Genomic DNA, 18,069 nt, shown 5'->3' with positions numbered 1-18,069 from the left:
TGAGTATAATGGGCTAACAGTGGCCATAGATATCGTTACAACATATACTGTGGTTTGATTTGGAGAAGTCATGGGTTAAAAAAGTGGAAATGAGTCAATAATGGAATCTAATCACTTGCATTTTTTTTTCTTTTCTGGAGAGATTTAGGAAAAAAAATAAGAGCTTTGGCAAAAGTCTGTGATTTACATTATTTTTTTTTTATGACAAAAAATGCCATCAACGATTCACGTCATACAAATGTTTGTATGAAACCGGATCTTCATATTTCAGGTCATTAGGACTGTGCTTTTTTATTTTTTTAGGGCTCCGGAAGTTCAAATAGCCTCGAAGTGTGGTTTATTCACTTCTGGGGGGAAATAAGGCCGTTTTCTATGACTCAGAGAGGCCAGTCTACAGTCATCAGTATGTCCCAGGATTCGTTAAACTGTTTGATTCACATATTGTAGGTATATAGCCTGAATAAATAAAAAAAGGCATCACATAAAAGAGCACAGCTTCTCTTGTTTAAAAACAAAGTGATTTATAGTCAGCTAGAAGATGATACTCAGCTACACTGTGTTCTTATTGCCTATCTAATAGACACTTGAGAGGACCATGTGATCTGTTACACGTTTCCGCGTCACCCACAGCAACTTACGAGCTGCGGCCGCGGGCGCGCGGCCGACCCTCCTTCCATGCGCCCACCCCCGAGCGCACCTGCCTCTGCCGAGGGCGTCTTCAGAAAATACTGACCTGCGACAGTACTTGAGTCTGTGTCTGCGCCTGTATTTGCGACTGGTGCTGCTGGGAGGCCGGCTGGGGGCTCCCGATGGCGGGGAGGGGCGACGTCATCTGGGAGGCGGCGGGGGAGTGCTGCCGGGGGGAGGGCTGGGACGGGTGCTGCATGTGCTGCAGCTGCTGCAGCTGCATGTGCTGCTGCATGTGCTGCTGCAGCTGCTGCTGGCTGATCTGCTGCTGGAGGTGCTGCTGCTGCTGCTGCTGCAGGTGCTGCTGCATGTGGTGCTGGAAATGCTGCTGCTGCATCTGCTGCTGGATCTGCTGATGCATTTGGTGCTGCTGCAGTTGCTGCTGCTGCATCTGCTGCATCTGCTGCTGCTGCTGCTGCTGTTGCTGCTGCTGCTGCATCTGCTGCTGCATCTGCTGCTGTTGGGTTTGCACGGAAGGGCTCACTTGGGTGGAGGAGGCCGAGCCCACCAGGGTCGCTCCCATGGAGCTTATCAGCGGGGCCCCAATGTTCGATGGCATGTTGGCTGCGATGGTGACCGACGCCACAATCTGGTTCATGGGGAGTCTCATGGTTAGGGGCTTGGGGGCGATTGACCGAGGGAGCGATTGTTGGAGAGTCTGAGGGGAGGCCGACACGGTTGCGTGTTGCGACAGCGGAGGGTTGAGAAGGAGCGAGGATGTCAGATTGGTGGACGCCAGGGTCTGCTGAACGGAGCGGATGGTCTGGGCTTCTGCTGATTCGGCAGCAGCCTGCATGGTGGGGGAGAAAAGTCCCCAAATATTAAGATAGCCGGAGACTGACAGATTGAACTGTTTTTAAGTACTATAAATGGATTTTTAAAAAAAGATTTAATTTATTTATTTATTTGAGAGAGAGGGACAGAGAGAGAGAGAGCATGAGAGGGGAGAAGGTCAGAGGGAGAAGCAGACTCCCCGTGGAGCTGGAGCCTGATGTGGGACTCGATCCCAGAACTCTGGGATCATGACCTGAGCCGAAGGCAGTGGCTTAACCAACTGAACCACCCAGGTAACCCTGTAAATGGATTTTTAAAACATGACCGCCATTACTCATTCTTCCCTAGACCCAAGTCTCTGGTCATGTGACTTTTTAGCATCCCCTCCCCAGAGGGAGAGTGAAATCCCCCCCCCCTGGGATCTTGGCTGAGCCCGGTCCCTTCTAATCGCTCTGGGAATCCGCCATCACCTTGTGTGTGGTAAGGGATATACGGCCCAGTCACCATTCAGAAGTCAGCCAGCCAACTGCCGTGTACGTGAATGAGCCCCCGCCAACCTCCAGGCTGACTGCAGACTGAGGAGCAGGACGAGCAGATCCTGCCGGGCCGAGACTGCATAACTAGCCAGTTCTCTGGTACCCTCTGAGATAAAGACTCCTCTGTTTTGGGAGTCTTTGGGGCTGGTTGTTACACAGCACGATGTAGCAAAAGGTGGCTGATACACTTCTTCAGCAGTTAAGTCTGAGCTGACCTGTATCACTAAGAAGCATATTGAAAGACAACAGAGTATTGACTGCCTGCGTTCCAGTCGCGCTCAACTACTTAACAACTTTGTGACTTTGGGCAACTTAATGCGCCCATCTGTTCCACACTTTCCTTGCCTACAAAATGGGGTTCTATGGCATTTACCTTACATAGAGGTTTTGAGCATTAAACTGACTCATATTTGTTAAGCATTTAGAATAGGGCCTGGCCTACAGAAGCATTTAGCATATGTGAGTAATTTTTATGAATTAACAGTTACTATTACCAGAAAACCACAACTCGAAAACATCAGGGCTCCACATGGGCATAGCAGCGTGGGACCGTGCTCACGCGAAAGTAAGAAAAATGTAACTGAATTCTGCAGAGATACTAAATGGAAGTATTTTACAACCTAAGAAATTGTTTTAGTTGACCTGGTATTTTCAAAGATCTCCACAATTTATCACAGGAGTCCTAGATGAGGAGAGAATGTTCAGCACTCAGGTGACTCCATAACCTCTCACAGGATAAGAACAACTGATCTGATGTGAGGCTCAACGACAGAGAGAAATGACCTATTACATTCTGCACTGAACATACACAAATATAGCCACAAAAATAAATACTTTTACTTATGCAACAGTGATGGACATAATTGTGCTTACTATTTTTTCTCGTATTCGTCATAGAATTAGGTGTTTCTGGAGGCATCGAGCTGATATCCAGTCTCTTCAATGATACGGAATGCTTACTTCCAGATCTGTATTACTCACATTTTAAAAATCTACCATGAGAAGGAACCTGAGAGGTGATCTTGTATTGGAAATCACTCAGTGTGGGAGAAGCCATGGCTAAAGGCTTCTGTTTGAACACATTATTATTGTAAAGCACCATGCATCCATGGACAGCTCTCTGGTTTCGTGCAGAGGCGTGGGGGCCTTGCATGCCTACTGGAGGGGCACATTCTAAAGCCTTAGGGTAAGAAGAAACCGGCAATGACTCATTCACCGTCTTAAAAAACTGTTAAATCACCCATAAGGTAAAATACACACAGTGTGGTACATATACACAAGAAAATAACTCCTATATACTCTAATGTTTAAAAATCACCCAGCTACTCTTAGGATGACAAGGGAATCTATATTTAGACACCTGGGCAATCATACCCGTGTGCCTTTCAGATGCCACCCTAGGGGCGAATAGAAATGAGTGGATGAAAGAGGTCTTGCTTGCCTGCCAGGTTTACTCCCTTATGTTTTACTGTTAGGCTCCTATTAATTTTTGTTGGTTGTTGGGAAGATTAAAAGTAATATAGTACAGCGGCGCCTGGGTGGCTCAGTGGGTTAAAGCCTTTGCCTTCGGCTCAGGTCATGATCTCAGGGTCCTGGGATCGAGCCCCGCATCTGGCTCTCTGCTCAGTGGGGAGCCTGCTTCCCCCTCTCTCTCTGCCTGCCTCTCTGCCTACTTGTGATCTCTCCCTCTTTGTGTCAAATAAATAAAATAAAATCTTAAAAAAAAAAAAAAGTAACAGAGTACAGACACATCTTACAAGAGGGGGCCCAGGCTCTGAATGTAGGGGCAAAAGTTAAATGCATGTATGATGCAACCCTACTCATGATTTCTAATGAACATTGAATTTTTGCTGCCTGTGACCTCACTCCTTGGATGAGATCTTCTATCTGGGGCACAGAGTTCAAACTTGGGCTTCCCATGTGATGGCCTTTAACTTGAGGACCAAGATCACATGCCCCCGAGTCCTTGCCCCCATGATTCTTTCAATTATTTGAAGATAGTCTGATTTTCAGTCCTCACCATCGTGGAGGCAACCCTCCAGAAGGGCTTTCAGCTGGTTACCATTCCTTTTTAAATTGTAGGGGCCAAAACAGAACGAATTCTTCAAATGTGGTCTCATCACCACGCTGTACAACAGATACTGCTTCATGTGAGCTCACCACTTTGGACGCTATCCCATACATTTGATTCAGACTGAAATTATTTGGAACATCTACCTCAAGGACTATTTTAGTTCTTACTAGGGCTCTGAATATGAATTAAGGATGCTCTCAAACTGCACTACCTTAATGAAAAACAAAACAAAACAAAACAAAAAAACCCCAACAAACACTATTTTAGATTTTTTCCTTTTAAATTCCGTCTTACTGGTTTTCGGGAATCGCTGACTTCCATTCGGAGCTACTTCTGAATCCTGATTCTGGAACCCATATGTAACTTTCACAGTACCCCTTCCATCTCAGTGACAGACTCGATGAGTCCAGTCGTGGTTGCTTTCCCGAATACCTTTTGAGATACCCGCTCTTGGCTGAAATCCATGTGTGGTCAATTATTCATGCTCTAATGCACAAAGATCACCTATTCCTGCTTCTGGGTAAATGAATGAATAAATGATCCACTTAGGAAGTACATGTACACTGCCTATTCACGTCACCCCATCTCATTAGCCAACTATATAGCTCCCTTCTTAACATCTGTAGCCCACACATTCGGCTGTTGTCTGCCAATATGCAAATCTGAGGCCAGGACTGGTACATCTTACATGATGGGTCTTGCAGTGCCTCAGAACAAGGTTTTACTATTCACCTGATGAATGTTTTCTCTTTCTAATGAAGTTAGGTGTCCTAACAGCTGGCAGCGGAAAGAAGGGAGGACCTCTCCTGATCTGATTTGAGCAGCTGCCAATGGTACATCTTAATATAAAGAAGAAACAGCTCAGGTGAGGAAGAGAAAAAAAGGAATGACACCCTTTCTAAATGCTTTGCTGGCAACGCCTACCATGCCTTGCAGCCCTACGTGGTACCTGAGGCAACGCGCAAGACCATGGAATGGAATGCCTGATTGCCAGAGGAAATACATCAAGAGCAAAAACATTAGTTCAAATTATTCTCCCCAAAGCCTCTCTAAATTCTAGGAAGGCCAAAGACAAAGTTAATTAAATGTTAAAATATAACCTAATAGCTCATGCTCCTTTTGGATCAAGGTAATAATAATCTAGACTGACATTTGCTTTGGGATACTGGTGCATTTTATAATACATCAGGGTCCATTTTATACTCTATGTATAATACATATACATGTCTTTTTTTTTAAGTACTTGGAGCATAATTTTATTTTAAATAATCATGAGGTTTATTTATCTGATGTGGAACAGTTTGGTCAAAAATGCGACACCCCCTATTACAATAATATAACCATTGGAGAATTTACTTTAGGATGTCCCAAATATGACCAAAACACCACCCATTTAAACAAAGGACATTCACATAGATCTCAGTCCCCGACAAAAAGCCAAGATAAAGAGGCTATTAAAAACCTGTCTACCCTATTTGTGCCTGTTAAATAGTTTGAACATGCAGAAAGAAAGACCACAGAATCTTCTGGAAACAACTCAGATCCGGCAGCTTCCATTAACTCCTACTTTTTGGGCCGTCACTGTGGTCATCTCTCATGGAAACGAGTTTATCAGTTGTCCAAGATGCCTTTTTTTTTTGGTCAACTCTAAGGGGAGCTGCCTTGATATTTTCAACGCCCAAGGGATTGTTCTCAAGGCCGAGACTCAGAGACCCGCCATCCCCGCACAGGCTTACCTTAGAAACGAGGCTGGCCCGGTATGCGGCCAAGGCCTTCAGGTACTCCTTTTTGGCAGCTTCTGTTTTCCTTTTATACACCTATTAAAAAAAGACCACAATTAGCACCACCTTTAGCGTACAGTTTTTCAGCCATAAAATCACAGCCGCGCAAATGAGGTCACAACCGAACTCACCAAAAAAGTTGGTCTGTGTGGCTTTGATTTTCAAATGTGAACACACACACACACACACACACACACACACACACACACACAGACATATTAAAACAAAACCCTGCCATGCTCATCAGCGCACAATCTTGATGTTTTCGATGATAAATGGATACAAGATTTCCAGTTGTAGCACAGATGCCTTGAGGGGAACAGTGGAGGGCCTCACTAGGGCAGGAGATAAGGTACAAGAAGAGTCAGATTGGCTACAAAGGTTCAAACTACAGAAAATCGCAAGTTTCTCCATCAGTGCCTCCCTTCCCTCACACGCATTTCTAACCAGCACCAAATCAGAGGATTTAAAGACCAACCATAACAGGTACGGTGTTGTGAAGGCACAAGAGAAAAGATGAAACCACCTTGGGTTTCTTTGGAAGGAAAAAAAAAAGTCAGGAATGAGAAATTTCCATTAGTGAGGACAGTGAGTTACTTAAACAAGTCCCAATATATTAAACGTGATGGGCACTTCCTTTTCTTAACGGTGTCTGATGGCCGTCTGTTAGACCAAAGTGCAACCATCTTTCCAGAGATAAAAGAGGTAGGAGTCTGCCAGTCCCCTTAGGATTACATGTCGGGGACAGAAAATCAGTGTGCCACATACAACAATAAATGGTCAAATTCTACAGCTGCACTGCACCATCCCAAGCTAGTAGGAACGAGGTCATGATTTGTAAAGAAAAATCAAGGATTTTCCCCCCGTCTTCATTTCTGAGATGGTGATTCTATTTTATTACTAAGAGAGGTCCAGTCATCTGAGGACATGGAACATCCATTCCTACTAATGGTCATTGGGAGTTTTACGCAAGGAGCAAGGAAGCCATTCTTCTTCTCTGTTTGTGGCAGAGATACTGTAAGGGGAGGCCCAGGAGACCAGACCCTAAGGAAGTATCTCCTGCCAGCTTGGCTAATCACTCAATACCTCTCATATGGCCGAGCTTTTCAATGACCTTGGAATAAAATTTCAAATGCCCAGTGATGGTAGTGAGACTCGCGGAGGTGGGTTCAAAGTTTGGAGACCCACCAGGACGGCATAAGGGTTTGGACAGATGATCAAAGCAAAGGCAAGTGGGATGTATCTAACTCCTTCATAGTGCCCTTTCTAAACAAAGGGGGCAAATTTCACATTACTTAAAATGAAAAGATGTTCATCAAAATTTAGGTGTGCAGGATGCCACCTGAATTTCCCCATTTCTCCTCTGAATGGGTTCTGAACACGCACCCTTAAGGGGGACTGAGAAATCCATATAACTGGGGAGGGGCTGGGATTTACTCAACTGTGTTTCTAAATTCCATAGCTCAGAAAGACCTTGATGAGAAACAGTCATATTAAGTGAACGTTCATGCAGGAAAGATATAAGAGGGGCGCCTGGGTGGCTCAGGCTTCAGTTAAGCGTCTGCCTTTGCCTCAGGTCATGATCCCAGGGTCTTAGAATCAAGTCCACATGGGGCCTCCTGATCAGTGGCGAGTCTGCTTCTCCCTCTTCCCTTTGCTCCCTCTGCCCTCCGTTCGTGCTCTCTTTCTCTCTCAAATAAATAAATAAATAAAATCTTGAAAGAAAGAAAGAAAGAAAGAAAGAAAGAAAGAAAGAAAGAAAGAAAAGACAAGAAAAGACAAGGAAAGGAAAGGAAGAAAGTCCAGGAAATACTCTGGTGACTTTTTTCCTATATGGCCGTGCTGGGTCTTCACCTCACCTGCTTTTGTTCTTCTCCAAGGCTGTCCCACATGGACGCCACGATTTTTGAGACCTCTCCAAAAGTGGCATTGGGGTTTTGCCCTTTAATTGCAGCCTGTGTGTCCCTGAAAAACAGGGCATATGCTGACACCGGCTTCTGGGGCTCGTTGGGGTCTTTCTTTTTCTTTTTCTTTGGAGTCTTGGGCTTCTTGCCAGAATCTGGAGCAGCTCTTTTCTCTCCAATGGCCTGCAAAGCAGGAAGAAAATTCACTGCCTCGAATGTCCTTGCAGAGAAGGTGGCAAGACCTACCCAGGTCCGCAACTGTACTGTGAAGGTTTTGTTCAGCTGATTCATCAATAGAGGAATCCCCAGCAAAAGCAGGGGAGGGGTGAGTTTTCTTAGAGTTAACTGGACAGCAGAGATTAGCATTTAGAACATTGATTAATGAGACCCAGAAGTATCTTCAATACATTCACAACATATGCTCTAAATAGCAATTATGAGTAATGAAAAACAGAACAGTCTCTGTACCAGGCAAAGATGCGCGTGCGTATGTGTGCACGTGTGTGTGTGTGTGTGTGTGTGTGTGTGTGTATGCATCCCATGTGTACACATACAATATTTTACATTTTCAGAGACTTTAGAAGTAACTGTAAGTAATTCGGGATGTTGATCTTATCCAGATATTTTAAATGAGGTCCCTGGCCATAGTCACGTGAATCGATTTTCGCCAAGCTTCATTTTTTTTATTTTACCAGAATGTTACCTTGTTCATGGGTCTCCTGAAACTAGCGGAAATTAGCTACAATCCCCGAGCTTGCACAATAAGAGAAAAGTCATCTTTATTTGTTTAAGTCATGATAACTTTCGAAACCATAGGCTAACAAGAACTATAAAAAATGTCAAAATTCCTTTAACTGGAGATAGAGAGGAAATTTTCTTCATTAAAATTAAAAACCTCTAAGAGTACAATGATTGTTAAAGTCACCAAGGCTGGAAAGAAGACCGATAAGAAAATTGTCCCACAGAAAGTAACTCTGTTCAGAAGCCGACTGCCCCAGGGACAGTAAGTGCCTCATACTTATTTACCATAGGTACGCTCTGAGATCAAGGCCACAGAAATGACCTGGGTATAACTCCCCACGTTCATATACCATGGAGCTCCGGATTCACCTGCTGCTACCATCATCTAATTTCAGTGATCATATAATACGCTTATTAGAGAGGCAGGAGGAAAAATTTATCAGCCTTTGCATTCTCTCCCTAGATTACAACAGGACTGAACTGAAGATCATTTTGTAGCTAACTTCACCGGGAAAGCTGAAATGTGTGACAAAATCGGTTTTAAAAGCCAGCCGTAGGGAAGATCAACAGAGATAGACTCAAGTTACTAACAGATTGGTTTTCAATGGCCTTGAGTCTCGAATCCTAAATTCAAATTTTCCAAGAGTATCATTACCTCCTGAATGAGTGTCATTTGGAACTTAATCCGATTACTAAAATTCTTAAGGAGAAGACTGTTAAGTAACTTGTCTCTGCTCTGGACCCTCAAGATGCGGGGGGAGCCACAAGCCTACTTCTCCGTGAACCCCCCCTCGAGTCATAACAACTGTGTACTTCACACAAGTAGTTTACACACCTCCAATGGTGGTAAGCCACATCTCAACTCTCCTCCAAAGTGCCACCTTTCATAACTCATGATTAATTCAATCATTTTCAATGGTCTTTTTTTTTTCCTCTAAATTCTCAGGATAAGTGAGTCTTGTTTATTTCTAGTTAATGAATCTGAACTTGTAAGAGACTCGGATGCGTTTCAGTTAGAGATTCAACAGGGGCCAAGTTTTCCTTCAGTGAAAAATACCACTTTAGCCCCACAGGAAAAAAAAAAGAGAGAGAGAGAGAGACATAGATTTTTCTAATTGAATCCAACAACTATACTGTTTTCCTGGAAGAAAAGTTGGCACTGTTGGCACCAACAATGCCCCAACTGATGGCAAGGTGAGAGTAATTTTCAGGGCAGCCTTTCCAAAAGAAAAACAGCTCGATCTCTCTCTCTGTAAACCAGCATTCCAATGGTGACAACCTTTGATATTTCCCTTGGACAACCATGACTTGCCCTAATCATCATTACCTTTGAAGAGTAAACCTGAAATGAAGAATCTCACAGTTTAAACAAAAGCTCAGAATTAATTCTCCAAAAGAAACCTGAGCGTTGGGGAAAGGGGAAGGTGGAGAAAGAGTTTACCCTCAATGATGATTTTAATCTTTCTTTCTCAGCTCAGGTGCTTGGAAGATAACCAATTGGATTCTGTGCCTTTACACAAAACCTAGACCCTTGCTTACAACGGAGTAAGCGAGGAGTCGGGGATAAGGTTCTCCTTAGCCAGGACAATTTCAGAGTGGTACAAAAGCGAGTAGAAGATCTGTGGCAATGTGAGTGAAATGAGAGGAATCCATGTGAATTGTGTCCTGGCCAGCTGTAACTTAGCGGGGCCTTTTTCACATAATCATTGTTCTCAGGTCACCTTCAAAGAAATCTGTGAGCAGAGACTGTTCATGCATTAATGCGTTGACCCAATCTGTGTCCAGCAGGGTGCTAACATGTCCAGTTGAGGTGCTAACATGTCCAGGGGGTGCTAATGTGTCAGGACAGATCAAACCCTTCTTCTCCCAATCCCTGCAATATAGTCTTACCTCCCTTCCCTCCTCTTCCTCACTCTCAACCCTCTCTAGTTCCTCTTCTGCCATTTGCTACTTAAAAATAAATGATGTCCAGGGCTCTGGCCTTGACTTGTTCCTTACACACACTGAGAAATCCCGATTACTTCCATATCTTCACATCTAGGTGCTGATGGTCCCCAAATGTGTAGTCCCACACCCCCATGAACTGAGTTCTAGACTCAAACATGGCTGCTTTGACTTCAACCCAGCCCATGCCAAACTCTCATCTTCTCCATGGGAGAAAAAGTAACACTCCTCTTTCTGGGCCAATTCTCTCATTCCCTAATAATCCTTGCTGGCTCTCATACTAAAATCCCATTTATCTTTCATGCCTTCAAATCCCAGTGGATTACCGACACCTCATGATTCTCCCTCTTACTCACAAGTCTCGCTAATCTGGTACCTCCTGTCCCTTCCTTCCTTGGCTAAAAGGAAACACTTCATAGCAACTGTTGATCATTTTCCTTTCCTCCAGTCCCTCCCTCTGTAATACATTCTCTACACAGCCAAAGCCATCTTTCTAAAGCATAAGTTGCTTATGCCCCTCCTCTATGCAAATAATTAATCAGCTCTCAACTACCTGCATGAGAAAGGCTACCACATTTCAGCGACTGCTTTCTTCAATTCCTCTTTCTTTCCTCCCCACATCAAACTGTTCATGGTACTCATAAATTGACGTGTACTTCCACTGCTCCCTCGACCAGAATGCTGGCCTCTCTCTTCTGCCTCACAAACTTTTATGTATCCTCTTAGACCCAATTCAAATATCACCTTCTCAATAAAGTCTTCCTCAAATCACTCTCCCAAGCAGAATCGATTACAATCTTAGCACACCAAGATACATCAATTATACCTCTAATCACATCTGGAGCTAGTATTAAACATTGCTTTTCATCCCCAGTGGGGAGTCCCCCAGGTAGTAATTCTCTTATAAATCTTTATATCACCAAGTAAAAGGCCAAGCACAGAGTAGGTGTACAAAATATGATGAAAAAGGAATGTACCTAAGACAGGTAACTTTAATGAAACAGAATACCTTTCTAAGCATTCAGAAAAGTCCTCCCTGAAATTAAGTTTTGATTTCAAACCATGTATATTTGAATTATCATTCTCCATGACAAAAGCAGAGATGTGGAACGATTAGAACTTACTAAGTGATAAACATAGAAGGTGTAAGGCTGTCAAATATGACAGTGGCTCAGCCAACTAACTGGATGAAACTTATCCACATGAAGATTAACTTAGAAGCAGAGCACTTCAGAACTCCTGGGGAATCTAGTGGAAGTCCTCCCTTCCGCAGAATGGGAAAATCATGCCTACGAGACTTAAGTGACATTTCAATGCCTTATAACCAGTAGGAGAAGCCAGATCTCCCAATTTTCAGTGGAATACACTTTTTCACAGAAAACAAGTAAGCAAAAGAGAGAAGAAAAAAGTTAAACTGCCATGGATTTAAATGCTAGCCAAATGCAGAAAGAAAGTAATACCGTGAGTGAAATTCAAAGACACAGCATGGGGTGATTCCAAATTCTTAGGTAGTGACATAACGAAGGCAGTCAGTCAACTTACTCTGTTGGATTCATCAGCATCCTCTTCATTGATGGAGCTAGAAGGGGAAGGGGTTGCAGACTTGCTCGCTGGTGGTGAAGGAGACGTGTGTGGCATACTGGCACCTCCCAAATTCAACCCCAACTGGGCGCTGAGCTGAGACTGGTTGATGGTGGTGAGCTGAGTGGGAGGCATGATCCCAGAGCGAGCAGCATCAGTCATGTGGACGATGGACCTCATGATCAAGGAGTGATCCTGACGGTACTGGGGCACTTGTGTGTGGCTCTGGTCCTAAAAAGACAACAGACAATGGTGGTGGTGGGGGGGGGGGGCGGAGATCTTAATTTTCCCAAATATCAACAAGCTGAAAATGTTAGCACTGTTTCCTTAGATAGGTCTGACCTACTCCAGGATTATGGTCCTTGTTCATTAACTCTAAGGACTCATGCCCCAAAAGTTGAAAGGTCCAAAGCACAAAGCCCAAGTGGTCCAGCCTCATTAGTCTATTACACTCTAGAACTGTCACTGGATGACTTTTAAAGGAAATTTAATAAAAGACCTGGCAACGAAAGAAAACTTCCAACTCTTGTTTCTTATTGAGGAAATGGATAAGAAAGGGTTGAAGCAGAGGCTCGGGCCTTTGTGGCTCAGCAGTTGGTCTAGTCCTCCATCCTTCTCACACACACTTTCTAGCTCCATTCCCCTTGACCCAGCTCTGTGAGGGAAGGTGAATCCAGTCTTTATTTTATCCTTCCGGGAATGCATCTGACATGTAGAGAGGACGGGCTTAGGGAAGCACAGAGCCAACATCTGTTTGCTTCAGGGCACCCTTTCTATAAAACCCTCTGTGGTTAACCAGAGGGTCATTCCAATTCTGAATTACATTGTCAGGGGCATCTGGAAGTCATTCAATGTCTTTGGAATTGGATATCACTTTCTTCTTCTTAAACCTGCCTTGTTTTCTTTCCTTCAACCCGCCATGATTTAATGGGCTAATGGATTTCAAAAATATGTATAAGGAGGAGGTAGAGATCATCAGAATTAACTTCTCTGAAAATTACAGCAGTCCCTTCAAAAGTAGCCTTCTGTTTTTGGCAGTCATGTAAAAGGCTGTAGAGTTGTTGCCGCTGCTTCTTTTTTTAATTCCAAAGAATCAAAAAAATGAAGACATGCTTTTAAACAACTTACTTTAAGACTTGTCATTTAGTGTGATTCTGTGATTTTTACTGAAACCAAATTCTCTTGACTCACAGTGACCCAGAATCCAATTTTATACACAAGCCTACAAAATTTTTTTTTTTAAAGATTTTATTTATTTGACAGACAGAGATCACAAGTAGGCAGAGAGGCAGGCAGAGAGAGAGGAGAAAGCAGGCTCTCCACGGAGCAGAGAGCCCGATGTGGGGCTCGATCCCAGGACCCTGGGATCATGACCCGAGCCAAAGACAGAGGCTTAACCCACGGAGCCACCCAGGCGCCCCAAGCCTACAAATTTTTAAGTGTTCTTCTTTTGAGTCTTTCCAGTAACTTATTTTTGCTTTTTAAAGAAGCAACAAAATGAGTTGTAAATATCTAAATTGGAACATTTGGTTTCTTAATATTAAATATATAAACGCCACTAAGTAAGAAGCCATAGCTATCAATAGGAAGCTAGTTGAATAAATTATGATCTACCATACTACAAAGTATTATGAGGCTTTTTAAAATAATGAATTAGATTTATGTGTATTGACTTAGAACAGGGTTTCCAATCTTGGTTCTATTGACATTTTGAACCAGATAATTCTTTGTTGTGGGGCTGTCCTTTGCCTTGCGGGATGTTGACCGCAACCCTGGCCTCTATTAGATGCCAGTAGCAACTTCTCCCTCCCCACCAGTCATGGCAATCACGAATACTCCAGACTTTTCCCTTGAGGGTCAAAATTCTCCCACCTGAGAACCAGTGACCTAGAGTGATATCCCAGCTATCATAATTGAAAAAAAATGAGTTGTAAAATAATTACAGAGTATAGCCCCTCTCTTTTTTTTGTTTTGTTTTGTTTTGTTTGTTTTAAAGAAGTATCTAGGGGCACCTGGGTGGCTCAGTGGGTTAAGCCTCTGCCTTCGGCTCAGGTCATGATCTCAGGGTCCTGGGATCGAGCCCCGCGTCGGGCTCTCTGCTCAGTGGGGGAGCCTGCTTCCCCCCTCTCTCTGCCTGCCTCTGCCTCCTTGTGATCTCTCTCTCTGTCAAATAAATAAATAAAATCTTAAAAAAAAAAAGGAGTATCTAAACTTTTAACAATGGTTATATTATAAGGGGTAGAACTGGAACGGTGACGAGAAGAGCATCTTAAATGCTTCCGTTTATAAAAACACAAAATGAATCAAAAACCCTAAAATACTTGAGTCAAGAAAAGCTAAAAAGAGCAATGAGCCATTAAAACAGAATAGCTAATCACTAGGGTTACATCTTAAATATACAAACTTACCATTCCTAAATAGTTTGAGTTAGTAAATTGCTGTTGCCATCCCGGGAGAAACGTGTCACATGTACTAGAACAATCGCACTCTTCTGTCTCACTGACAGTATCGATATCCTCTTCCACTGTTCCTAAAATATCACATTCTATTGGCAGGTGTTCCTCTGCAGACTTTTATCACAAAAGTGGATTTTATATTATCGGTTTGTCCTCTTTTTTTTTTTTTTTTGATTAGCATTCTACTACTCGTTTAGCTTTTTCTCCTCAAAAATTTGAGCTGTCTACTCTTCCATGTTCTTTTCAAGACTTTTTTTTTTTTTAAAGATTTTATTTATTTATTTGAAAGACAGAGATCACAAGTAGGCAGAGAGACAGGCAGAGGGAGAGGAAGGGAAGCAGGCTCCCTGCTGAGCAGAGAGCCCCATGTGGGGCTCGATCCCAGGACCCTGGGATAAGGACCTGAACCGAAGGCAGACGCTTAACCCACTGAGCCACCCAGGCGTCCTTACCCTTCCGTGTTCTGTTGAAGTTCCACCATTGCTGGCTTACATCACTTCCACCCTCCAACCACTGGCAATTAAGCTACCCTCTTCTTTTTATTTTTTTCTAAGTTTTACTATTATTTTTTAAGTAGGCCCCATGCCCAACGTGGGGCTTGAACTCACAACCCCAAGATCAAGAGTCACATGCTTTACTGACTGAGGCAGCCAGGCACCCCTTAAGCTATCTTATTCTTCATTCTACTCCATATATGTTCTTCAGAATGCACTTGAGAAGTCCTTTCAGGGGCGCCTGGGTGGCTCAGTGGGTCACAGCCTCTGCCTTCGGCTCAGGTCATGATCTCAGGGTCCTGGGATCGAGCCCCGCATCGGGCTCTCTGCTCAGCGGGGAGCCTGCTTCCCTTCCTCTCTCTCTCTACCTGCCTCTCTGCCTACTTGTGATCTCTGTCTGTCAAATAAATAAAATCTAAAAAAAAAAAAAGTCCTTTCAGACTTATTTAAATCTAGATGTTTTAAGTGTTTACAAGCAACTTCCAGAGTCCATTTGAATTAAGTATTTTAATTTGGACTGTAAAAGAATAAATTAGCTGACTGGCATGACAGGGAGATACAATGATCTGATTTATGCAACTTTCTCATTAACATAGAAGTTGCTTTGCCCCAATACCTATGAAAATCAACACATACAGATACTTGATTGACTTGTCCCACATCTACAGCATTCCAGATGAATCTCATCATCAAACGGAAGGCCAGAAAGTAAGTTTTCTTGGCTTCATCAGCTCTTTCTAGCCTCTTTGTGCAATGTCGTGGAGCTAGGGTGATGGGAAAACTGTGCTCTAGGGAGCCATGGCCCACTGGTGGAGGCATGTGTTGACAGAGAGAGATGAATGGGGCCCCAAGCTCTCTACCACCATCACCTCCCCACCCTGCCCTTCAATGAAAGCACTCTGTATTCATTTATTTTATAAGTTGAGCATGCTTGTAACATTTCACTTTAAAAAAGAGAGAGAGAGAAATAATGGGGATGTTCTGCAGTGGGGACAGGGGAACACCACTCATGAAGCATACTGGTGGTAGGGCCCAGGCCTGACACAGCTTAGAGCCTTCACATCTGCAAACATGTGGCCCCATCTTTCTGACCTCCCATGGGACAACACTCCGAGAGCCTCTGAAGTCTTTTCAAGGAACCCCTGACCACATCACTGATGCATCAAAATGTGCTAGCTTTTGCCATGGTCCACAGCTGTCCCATAATAACTTCCTATGCGTGAGGGTTACAGGATGAGGAGATTAATGGTAAAAGGGTCTTTTTAGAAATTCAAGTTCCTTTAGGGCTGCCAATTATTCACAACTACCTTGGGGAAGTTGGAGACTCTTAACAGTTCCAATCGTTTTCCATAAAAAAGGGTAACCTTTGAAAGACACTTCCTTTGATCTTAGGATTTCCATTTAAAGAAAGATGTCAGCTCAGTTCAAAGGTACTTACTGAGCACCTGTTATGTGCCAGGCCAGAGAAACCAATAGACCGATTGCTCAAATCCTTGAAAACTAGAAAACCAGCATATGATTCTTTTAAACACCACCCGAGTTAAACATAATTTAGAATGGATTAATAGATTGACAAAGCACAGGCAAGAAGAATTCAGATCTACTCCTCAAAAACAGCTTGCAATTTCTCCTAGTAGTCATGACAGAAAAGGAAATATATAACCATCGATAAAGCCCTAAGAGATTTAATGCATTTTTGAAAATCATAACCTCTCCCCTATTAGAATTCAGTCTTAAAAGACTTACCCACGATCACTGAAAGGCAAAGCAACTAGTGGGTTCTAAGAGATTGCCATGATTATGTCCGACGTAAGAGCTGAATGCTAGCTTTCACAATTAAATTTTCTATCTAGAGTTCTCTTGTATCATTTCCTAAACTGTTCATCCTTTGGGAAAAAACTCCTTCTTTCCTTGGTCTCACTCTGTCCTCTGATGTTATAAGACATCTTGGGTGTGGAGGAAGAGGAGGAGCCAACCAGGAAAAGAGGGGAAAGAAATCATGTTCCAGGCAGAGGGAACAGCGTGTGCAAAGTCTGAGGCAGGAGAAAGCTTGGCATGCCCGAGAAATGGAAAGGATGCCGGTACAGATGGGAGCAGGGTGGGCCAGGTGAAGAGGGCAATGCAATGGATCGGAGAAGTGGGAACGAGCCATTCCCAGATGACCCATTGTGCAAGGTGGGGTCATCTGGGAATGCTTCCCGAGGAGGTGGCCCACTAGAGCCAAGGTGAAAAGGGAGAGTAGAAACTACTTAGCTAGAAAAGAGGGAAGAGCATCCAAGGCAGAGAAGAATATGTGTAAAGAGGGAAGAGCATCCAAGGCAGAGAAGAATATGTGTAAAGGCCCGGTGCACGCAGAAGTAAAGGAGAGGCCAGTGTCACCGGGCCAGGAAAAGCAGGAGTAGCTATGAAACTGGAGAGGCAAGGAATAGCCATAAGACGACAAGCCTTGTAGTGTATCCTAGGAAGTCTGCATATTATTCAGAGTGTAGACAGATGTCACGGTAAGTATAAAGGGTGGTTATCTAACTAGCAGGGTTATTTATTCCAATAGATATTAACTGATCGCCCCTCCAGGGCAACCCATCTAAATCAATGGTGGGCTATTGGATTATAATATAAGTAATATAAATATATATCCTAACACTTAAACCTACATTTTGAAGACGACCCAAGTCTTTCTGAATGGGCAGGCCATGGACTTCACAAGATCATAGGAGGCACACTGCCTTCTAGTTGGCCGTAAGTACAATTCAACAAAGCTTTGATGGTCTGCACACATCTTGGTGCAGAGAGTGCCCAGCTGACACGTCCTTCCCTCTCCACCTGGTAAGAGCCTCTCTCTGTCTTTTTTTCTTAAAGCAGGAAACCATGGAATGGATATTTCTGGTAGTGGTCCCTGATTTTCTTAAACTGCCTGAGATCCAGTTTATTCCTGAACATTAATTATTTGAGTGAACTGTTAAAATCCGAATAATTTTATGTGAAAAGGGAAAACTTTGGATCACTAGCATAAATTAAAACCCAGGGGCACGTGGACCAACGGAATGCCAAATAAATACCCAGAAAAGGAAACAACACGGTTGTAGTCTGTCTAAAT

General features: G+C 43.5%; 1 protein-coding gene across 2 annotated transcripts in view; it reads right to left on the bottom strand.

The window, feature by feature from the left end:
• Positions 1 to 718: 718 nt before the first annotated feature.
• Positions 719 to 18,069, bottom strand: part of TOX3 (TOX high mobility group box family member 3) — a gene marked incomplete at both ends in the record, with an annotated part of 106,063 nt that continues 88,712 nt past the window's right edge. For both annotated transcript variants that reach the window (XM_080829586.1, XM_080829587.1), the window contains 4 exons: positions 719 to 1,477; positions 5,808 to 5,888; positions 7,712 to 7,939; positions 11,984 to 12,253. In XM_080829586.1, the coding sequence (XP_080685712.1) occupies positions 719 to 1,477; positions 5,808 to 5,888; positions 7,712 to 7,939; positions 11,984 to 12,253 (1,338 nt within the window). The remainder of the gene's footprint in view (positions 1,478 to 5,807; positions 5,889 to 7,711; positions 7,940 to 11,983; positions 12,254 to 18,069) is intronic.

The sequence above is a fragment of the Martes martes genome (genome assembly GCF_963455335.1).
Source record: "Martes martes genome assembly, chromosome: 17".
In the NCBI taxonomy this organism is placed as follows: Eukaryota; Metazoa; Chordata; class Mammalia; order Carnivora; family Mustelidae; genus Martes; species Martes martes.
The sequence above is the reverse complement of the archived record's forward strand: the minus strand, read 5'-3'. Positions and strand labels throughout refer to the sequence as shown.